We start from the raw sequence: 9770 nt of genomic DNA, 5'->3' as shown, positions 1-9770 counted from the left end.
TTTATTTAAGAGTGAGCAAAACAATTCAAAAAACCGAGTCGAACAATGAAACTAGCCAAACTAACGTAGTTGGTCGAACAAAAAAATGTAATTTTTCGACAAACCATTAAATAAAATCATTAGTTAAGGTATGCCATGATTTTCTAAAACCACATAGACTTAAAAAAAATAGTAAAGGGACGTCTGCCGTGCAGAATTGAATTGAGTTGGTAATTATTATAGGAAGAGAATAATTGGGAGAATTGATGCGAATAACGAAGTAAAAAATGTAAATTAACATAAATAACGAAATAATAAATCTCTCTAATATTTGATGAACCAAAGGGGTGGATGAATTTTTTTTATCCACCCAACCCAACCCAAGTTGGGCAAACATCCTCTAAATTCTCTCTCCCACAATTTTACTTTTCCCATTCACTTCTCTCATCAGTGAGTTTTAGAGTTTGTTTTCTATTTATTCTTTTCTTTTTTTTCTTCCTCTCTTGTCTTTTTCTCAGTTCATATATTTTCTTTTCATAATTATTCTCTCCTCTGTTTTTTCTTCATTTCTTCTCACTCTCTTCCTCTTTGTCTAGTGAATGCTAGAATGAAACATACTTCCATTCTTTCTTTCTAGGCTCATCTTCCATCTTTCAATCATTAATTTCTCTCTTATTTCAATTTTTAATGCAGAGATCTCTGATTACTCTCTTGTACAGTTCTCAAATTTCCTTCTTCTTTACTTGCAAAAACCATATGTGCAATGTATTTTCCTTCACACACTCTAATGTTCCCAAAAAAACCATTGGACCCATAAACCATGATGGAGTTCTAGGGCGGCGGTGGGGGAATGGTGATTCTGCAAGTAGTGGCAAGATGAGTTCCGATTACCAAAAAAATTCCTCGTTTCGGTAGTCCCAAAATAGGGGTAGCGGCAAAATGAGTGATTGTCCGGCAAGATGAATTCCAATTATCGTGAAAATTTTTCATGGCACCCAAATAAATTTATACTGAGCATCCGTCGGTGTTTGGAAGTAAGATTTTTAGTCAAAAGGACAAATATGAGAAAGACCCATTTCACCCACCATGGCCACTGTACTTACTCAGCATAATTCGTTGCAATTCAAAAAGGAAGTCGCAGGAAGGAGGTGGAAACAGCCAGTGGTTTCGCTGAAGAATACTAGCATCGAAGCAGCTCCCAGAGTTCAGCTGAAAAAGTACTAGCATCGAAGCAGCTTGCAGCTCTGAAAGTTCAGCTAAGTTTCACCTTTCCATGGTATAGTTTATGGAATTCGATGCTTGTTTTTCTCTAGGTTTGATCTGATTTACTTGATTTGCATCTGGGTTGCCTCGAATTTACATCTTCTTGGGAATTTCTTTGTGATTTAGCTTTGCAGATGGGTCTCTAATGATTCGGTTCTTAGTTGCACTTTTACGCGTCTTCTGATCTTTTTTTTTTCGAATAAGAAACAAACAACTAACTAGTACCAAATCTACACACGACCCAAGAATTCTATAACAACTACAAACTACATCTTAATCTTCTCGAATTTAATTCCAAAAGAAAAGAGGAAAAATTTGGTCGGCTTGGATATGAAAGCTAATATACATGTTTTGATATAAGGTATTGAACTTTCTGTCTATATCTTTTTTCAATAAGCTTTAGTCTCCTATTTGGGGCAGCTTCAGTAAAATCTATTTCTTGGCAATATTAATGGTTGAGCAGTGTACATAGTCAGTTGGAGACACTATACAGCAGATCTTGTTCTTCCATCATATCTTTCACAAGCAACGTATCCATTAAGAAAGTCATGTCATTTTTGAATCTTTCATTTTAGATGACAAGTATTCTTCTGTCATATACATATCTTTTTCTTCTTCCTTTTGATGCAGGGCATGTGAAGTTGTGAACTGTATGATTCCGTGCGAGTTGGTGTTTGAGGCATCTTATTTCATTTACCAATGGACTTCAGCATCTCCTTGTTTCTTGTTTTAGTTTCTCTACCCACTATTTTGGCTCAGAGAGCTACACACGCTAGTATCATAGTAGATGGAGCTGCAGTAGTTGCTGAAACTGATGATAACTATATTTGTGCCACCATTGATTGGTGGCCTCATGATAAGTGTAATTACAATCGTTGTCCATGGGGGTATTCTTCTGCAGTAAATTTGGTGAGAATTAGATACTTTTCATCCTCGATGTTTGAACAAAGGATTTTGTCGCTAATTCTCTGTGATTGATTCAAGCTCTGTATGTTTCCTTTTTTCAGAACTTGTCTCATCCTCTCCTGGTCAAGGCAATACAAGGTATTCTTTCTTGATAACAAGAATCTCGATGTTTTTATCCATCGTCAGAACTATACTATGTGCAATAAAATTTCTTCTTATAAGAATCCTCTGTAACTGCTATACTTACACCGATGTTGTGTGGCGGGTCACATTTGAAGCTTTTGAGCATTTGAGGATAAGAATTGGTGGTTCTCTACAAGATCAAGTGTTGTATGACGTAGGAAGTTTGAAGACACCTTGCCATCCATTTCAGAAGGTGAATTGGGGGCTGTTTGGTTTTTCCAAGGGGTGTTTGCACATGAGCAGATGGGATGATCTAAACCAATTATTCAAGACCACAGGGTAAGACATTTGATTCTTGTCTTTCTTTGCAACTCCTTGAATAAATATTAGTTTGGTATTGATGAAAAAGAAGAGAGAGAGAGAAGAGAGGCACACGGATCTACCGTGGAAAACCCTAAGTACAAGGGAAAAAACCACGATATAGAAGTTTTATTGTAATTTTTGAAACAACAGAATACAAAGAGATTGCACATATAAATAGAATCGTAGGGAACCCTAGAGTACTGTAAAAAGACAAAAATATCCCTAGGATACAAACCCTACTTTCAACACTCCCCTCAAGTTGGAGCATAGATATTAACAGAGGCCCAACTTGCTAACACAAGAGTCAAATTCTGTCTGTGAAAGCCCTTTTGTGAACATCTGCTATCTGTTGACGGGAAGGAATGTAGGGGATACAAATGTTGCCACTGTCAAGTCTCTTCTTAATGAAATGTCTATTCAGTCTCCACGTGCTTTGTTCTGTATGCTGCATTGGATTATTTGCAATGCTTATTGTGGCTTTATTATCACAATAAAGTTTCATCCGAAGATACTATCTTGAATTGAGATCAATTAGGACCTTTTCAGCCAAATTTCTTCACATATCCCAAGACTCATGGCCCTGTATTCTGCCTCGACACGCTTCTGGTAACAACTCCTGTTTCTTACTCCTCCAAAATAACGAGGTTACCCATCACAGAAGGTACAATTCCAGATGTCGACTTTTTGTTACTGCAGAACCTGCCCAATCAGCGTCCGTGTACTCCTAATGCATCGGCTTGTCAGATTTCTTGAACATCAACCCCCTTACTAGGAGAGGTTTTTCAAATATCTCAGGATGCATTCCACTGCTCTCATGTGTTCTTCGTAAGGAGCTTTGCATAAACTGACTGACTGCACTGACAGCAGAAGATATGTTTGGTCTGGTAATGAAGAAAAGGTAGAATCAATTTTCCAACAAACCACTAATACCTTTCCTTGTTTGATCGGAACACTATTATTTAGGTTGTTGGAGTTTGACATTAACTTCCACAGGGGTATCAATTGGTTTACAACCTGTCATACTTGTCTCCTTAAATAAAGTCGAGAGTGTATTTTCGTTGAGAGACTGAAATTCCTTCTTCCCGAATGAACCACTTCCATTTCGAAGAAAAGTACCTTAATTTTCCGAGGTCCTTTAATCTCAAAATTACTTCAACTCAACCATTTTCCTCTTTTAGCCTGTCAATTTCTGAAGCATCATCCACTATATGCCAATGTTATCCACATACACAATGGAAACTGCAATTTTCCCCCCTGAATTGCCTTTTTCGATAAAGAGGGTGTGGGATCGGAGTGTCCTTGACTGTATCCTTGTGAATTTTAAAACGAGGTAGTGGAATCTACCGTACAACCAGGCTCTTTGGAGACTATTTCAACACATATAAGGACTTCCTCAGTTTTAACAACTCTTGTGATTAACTGTTTTCTCTCGACCTCGGAGGAGGGACCTCATGTAGACTTCTCTTCTCTAATTCTCCATTAAGGATGACATTCTTCACATCAATGACATTCTTTCACATCAAACTGGTGGAGAGATCAAGTCTTTTGTTAATGGCAACTGAAAGAAGAACATGAACAGTATTTAACTTTGGCCACCGGGGAAGAAAACTAACAGATGTCTTCATGATTATAATCTAATTTTCGAAAGGCTCTGAGTTGAGTCTACCCCTGCCTAACCTGCCTTGTCTGTCCCGTTTCATCAGGTTATTGTATTTGGTAACCACCCTTTGCAAACCCTGCCCTGTTTGGTCCCTTAAGGTTATCCATTTTCTCAAGTGCCTCCATTTCCCTCATAACTGGCAGCTTTTCCATTCAGAAATCTCCATCGCTGCATGTATACTACTGGTATCGTAACTGCGTCTAGGCTTGTAGTAAGGGCCTTGAATTCGGAAGACAGGTTACTGTAAGATAGGTAACTTTGCAGTGAATACTTCGTGCAAGACCTCGTACCCTTTCTCAAAACAATGGGAAGAATCAAGAGAGGCATCATGGCTTTTTCTTCCCATCTGATCCTCCACCACATTTGCCTTTTTGCTCATGAGTCTTTACGTCTGAGAGATCTCTTTCAACCTTCAGAAGTACTATTTGCAGGAATAGTTTTTTCAAAACTGTCCCATCACTTCACACCTACACCCTCTTCGCATAAGGTGTCCCTCGGTACAATTGTCGGTACTGTCTCACCATTTTTCTCTGTCTTCACTCACTCACATCATCTTCAACAACAAACATTATTATATCAAACACAAACGTTACCTATCAAATCGGGGTAGAAATAACTAAGTAACATGGAACTGATGCTGGTTTGACTCCTGGACTGGAGTCGGAGAGGTGACAGGCGACACTGTTTCCTTTCTAAGATTTCTTCCTTAGTAACATTATCCACGGGACTTGTTCAGTAGGAAGGATAGTCCTCGTTGACACTTATAACAAGGTTCAGGAAGAGCGCTCCTACTCCTCAAGTTCAGGTTAACACTAGCGAAACTTGGACTCCAAATTTCTCTTGTTCTTCACTAGTACTCTCCCCCTAAAGATGACTAATGGGGAAGAATGGTTGTGAAAAATTTTCAAGGAAGGTAACATCCATTGAGACAATATTTTTCGCGAAGATGGATGGTAACATTTGTATCCACGCTGATGAAGTGGGTTACCCACAAAAAGACGCACTTTTTGAGCATGGGGAGTAAACATTTGGTGGCGATTAGGACCAATGGTGTGGACAAACGCAAACCACACAAAACACCCGAAGTGGAACTTAGGAAATACGACGATTATTGAGGGTAGGACTCCTTAAAACCTTCCAAGGGGTTTGAACTTTAAGACATGGGAAGACATCCAATTTAATTAAAATGAGCTGGCTGTTAGAAGAACATCTCCCCCATAAGTAGGAAGGAAGGCAATAGTAGACAACATAAGGGAGCGAGCGACCTGACAGGTGACGTTTTTTTTCGTTCTGTGATCCATTTTGTTGAGGAGTATATGGCACAAAACTCTGATGACAATCTCCCATTGAGGCTAAGTAAATTCTTCTGACAAGAATTATTGAAAAACCTCTCCAACGTATCAACTTCGAAGGATAGCGATTTTATTGTCGAATTGGATTTCTACAGTAGTATAGAACTGTTGAAAGACCGATGAGACCTTCAGACTTTCGGTGAGAAGGAAGACCCAAGTTTAGCCTTAGGTGTGGTCATCAATAAAAGGTTACAAACCAGCGTTGCCGGTAGAAATGGTAAATTGGTGAAGGACCCCCAAACATCCTATGGAAGAGTGTGAACGGCTGGGAAGGCTTTATAAGGTTGAGAGAGCTCAAGCGAGCACGAGGTTGTTTTAGTGCCCCAAAATACACACATCACAAGTCAACGTAGAAATATTAAATTGTGAAAATAGATGGGGAAATAAATATTTCATATAAATGAAAGCTAGGATGTCCAAGACTATAATGCCATAACATGTAAATCTTTTTCAGAAGTAGAAAATCATGATGAAAGTAAACTAGTCCATTCACATATCCTAGAAGAAGTATCTTCAGTAAGGAAAATAAGAGCCCCCTTGTCATGCCGGAACGATGCCTATCGTTGTCCTTGAGCTCAGATCCTGAAACACAATAGCATCAGGTGAGAAGTGACCCCAAACATTTCAAATCTCTTGTAAGCTACTAACAGATAATAGATTATAGGAAATTTTGGGAACATGCAGCAACATCTCGTAGAAGTTAATCCCCCTCAAAAAGGAGAAAGATGGCCTTTTCCCGACCACAGGAGCGAAAGATCCATCAACAATTTTGATTCTCTCATTTCCAACATTGGACAGTAAAGAGAAAAACTTGGTAAGAGGAGCTAGTTAAGTGGTCTGTAGTCCCTGAATCTAGAAATCCACGGGCTTGCTACCATTTATACTAAACAAAGGCCAAAGGATTGAATAGTGCGCCTGACGGGCAAAATGCGCTCACACCCCACTGCCATTGGTGGTTATTCAAGGCTTAGTCTCTCCTGTGTTTTTGAGGCTGAAGGACCTCATTTGCTGACTCCACTTGCCAGTGCCTCGTCCCCAGACTTGGAACTGACGCTTTTGTGCCCATTGGGTGGACGACCATTTAACTTTCCAGCACTGGGTCCCTTAGATGTGCCAAGGGCCCTTCTTGCAGTGCTCACACCGGGGGAGGCTTGCTATTCTGTTTGTCATTGGAACAGGAACCTGGCGTCCTAAAAGCAGTAAGAATCAATCGACGAAATCAAATTCATAAGCACTAGAACCTGTCTTCCCTTCGTAGGCGTAATTTTTAAGAGTAAGACTTCCAATCAGGGAATGGTAAATTAGGACGATGTCAACCAGTATTCGACTCGTACCCGCATCCAAATTTAAGAGTTCAGCTCAAAGCCGATGGAAATCATACACCACACGTTCCAGTTTTCCCCTCAGAATTTGAAAATGTTTGGACTTCCTCAACAAATGAACAGTTTTCCCCAGACGACATAAGGTCCCCCCATTTTCTTTGCAGAGGGAAGAGACCTAACTTGTTGAAAGTAAAGGCTATTAACATCCATTTGGTTCCCTCTTGCACGTCGTGAAACTTTTTGCTTTTGGGCCCGTGAAGTATAGAGCTCCGGGAAAGCATTCCCCTTGTTTTCCGTTTAAAGAATCAAACTTTTTGAACCGCAATCCCCAAAATATCTCGCGTGTGGGCAGCATATAGAAAAGGTTTCCATCGCTGCGACTCCATTACTAAACCCCTAAAAAGACCCGGGAATAGGAAATCCTTCCCCCTTTTCCAGATACGTTTCTTTGGGGGTCCACACAGGTTTCCCCCTCGTTTTTTTTCCCGGTTTTTGAACCCGTCCCCCAAGTTTAACGATTTAAATGACAAACCCTCGGTTTCGGTAATTTTGACCCGTTCAAGTAGACTTCCAATCCAGGGAATGGTATCAGACGAATGGTCAAACAAAGTTATTCCGCTCTGTACCGCATCAAAATTTTTAGAGTTCAGCTCAGCGAGGAAATTCATACAACAGTTACAATCCCCCAGTTTTCCTCCGAACTTTTTGAAATGTTGAACTCCCCCACAAATGAACAGTCCCAGACGACATAGGTGCCCCATTTCTTTGCCAAGAGAAGAGACAACTTGTTGAAGTGCTTATAACCAGTCCCATTGTCCCCTCCTTGCACTCGGTGAAAACTTGCTTTGGCAGTAGAGTAATAGAGCCGGGAAGCCAATTTCCTGTCCGTTAGAATACCAACTTTTTGAACCCGCATCCCAAATATCTTCGCGCCTTGTGGCAAGCCATATAAGAAAAAGGTTTTTTCCAATCTTGGCGACTCCAATACTTACCCACTTAAAAAAAGCGAATAAAGGAATCTTCCCCCCTTCCAGATAAACGGTTTTCTTGGGGGGTCCCAGGTCTCCGGTTTCCGGTATTTTTGAACCCCGTCAGAAGGTAACCGAATTTTTATGAACAAACCCTGGTTTCGGTATTTGACCGTCCCGTTCAAGTTAGAGAAACTTCCCATCAGGGATGGTATCAGACGTAATGTCACAGTAATTCGACTGCGGTCTGTAGCATATCAAAATTGTTAGAGTTATAGCCTTTCAGAGAGGAAAATCTAATACAGGAGCACAGTCAGTTCCTCAAGTTAGCTTAGACATGTTTGGGACTCCCCACAATGACAAATTGTCCCATGACCGTACATAGTCCATTTCTTGCCAAGATGAAGAAGAGCAACGTTGTTTGGAAGTGAAGCTAATAAAATCCAGTTGTTCCCTTCCTTGCACCATCGTTGAACGTGTGACTTGCGTAGTAGTATAGTAGGGCGCGGAAGAGGCCATTCTTGTCGCGTTTTAAGGATACTCAAAAGCTTTTGGAGAACTCGCTAATGTCTCTCAAATTTAGTGTGCAGTACGATCTGTGGCATAGATTATAGAAAGAGGTTTTTTCGGCAGTCTGGCGAAGCTCCTATTATTTAGCCCGTACCTCGCTACCGCTACTTAAAAAAAAGACCGGGAATAAGATCTTGCCCCCTTCCCAGTATTACGTTCTTTGGGCCACCAATGGTGCTCGGTTTTTTCGGTAAAAATTTGAACCCGACCGTCAAAGTTAAACGCGAAATTTATATGACAAACCCTCGAGGCCAGTTTTTAATAGATTGAGACCTACGGAAAAATAAATTCGTGACGCAATTTAATATATTCCCTCAACTATATAAAACCGTAGTAGAATTTCTCCATTTTAGCACCAGAAATAAAATTGCTGTAGGTAAAGTAAAGGGATAGAAGTTACCGGATTTCATGAGTAAATTGGTAGAACTGGAAGGGAAGTTTCTGATTGGACCCATTTGAGGTCGTTTTCTCGAGGAGCTTTTTCCCAAGGATAGCTTAATTTGTTGCTGACGACTGCGTTTTTAGCTGTTATTTCTGTGGAGTTTGAAGGTTGGATGAAATTGTATACCTGATATGTCTTCTTAAAGTTGTTCTATCCAGGATACGACAGATGATTCTTCTAAAGACCTTTCAAATGCTGCCATCCTACGAGGTTTCTTTTGACTAAAAACTGCAATTACTATAACTCCTGTTTGATGAGGCCATTTCATGGCTGGAATAGAGGAACCCGCAAAGGTGCGGGGTGCTGGGCCGCAAGAACCACGACTCGATTCAAGGATGGTTCCACGGGCCTGGGAGTTGGCTAGCTGGGTAAAATCGCGAAGGTGGGGGTCCCACGGTTTTTGGGTTTGGGATCGCAGCGTTGAAATCGGCTTGGCTGAACCCGAAGGGGACCCCCTGTGGCAGCTGGAGCCCGTCTAGAAAGCCTCCGACGGGTGGAAGTCCGGATGGGTCCCCGGGCGGGATCCTTCTTTCCCGAACCGACCTGGCTCGTTACTACTTGTGGATGCGCTTTAAGCACGAGTTTGGTAATTCGCTCACCCCTATGCTCCCGATCATATTGGCGCGCCGTGGCCAGCTATAGCCGGCCGTCTGGTGGGGCCCCGGATTCCAATCCGGCCCCCGGGCACTGGGTCTAGGCCTGGTTTTTCGATCGTAGTTGGCCACCTAATCTCCTCTGAGTTAGGTTGCTCCAATTGGCGTGATGAAAGATGGAGGTAAGGATACCGTCGCTGGAAGTACGTTCTATAGTGGGTCCGTACGA

General features: G+C 41.2%; 1 protein-coding gene across 2 annotated transcripts; it reads left to right on the top strand.

The window, feature by feature from the left end:
• The first annotated feature begins 550 nt into the window (after positions 1-550).
• On the top strand, positions 551-2637 carry LOC120069535 (heparanase-like protein 1). Of its 2 annotated transcripts, XM_039021315.1 has the most exons (4): positions 551-1255; positions 1873-2151; positions 2250-2286; positions 2427-2637. In XM_039021315.1, exons 2-4 carry the CDS (start codon positions 1942-1944, stop codon positions 2612-2614), a joined length of 435 nt encoding a protein of 144 aa, XP_038877243.1. In that variant the 5' UTR covers positions 551-1255; positions 1873-1941; the 3' UTR covers positions 2615-2637. The 2 variants fall into 2 exon arrangements, with proteins under 2 accessions (XP_038877243.1, XP_038877245.1); XM_039021317.1 differs by lacking the exon at positions 551-1255 and having other exon boundaries at positions 1792-2151.
• Positions 2638-9770: the final 7133 nt, after the last annotated feature.

Source organism: Benincasa hispida, unplaced genomic scaffold (genome assembly GCF_009727055.1).
Source record: "Benincasa hispida cultivar B227 unplaced genomic scaffold, ASM972705v1 Contig466, whole genome shotgun sequence".
In the NCBI taxonomy this organism is placed as follows: Eukaryota; Viridiplantae; Streptophyta; class Magnoliopsida; order Cucurbitales; family Cucurbitaceae; genus Benincasa; species Benincasa hispida.
This window is presented reverse-complemented; position numbering and strand designations above follow the sequence as displayed.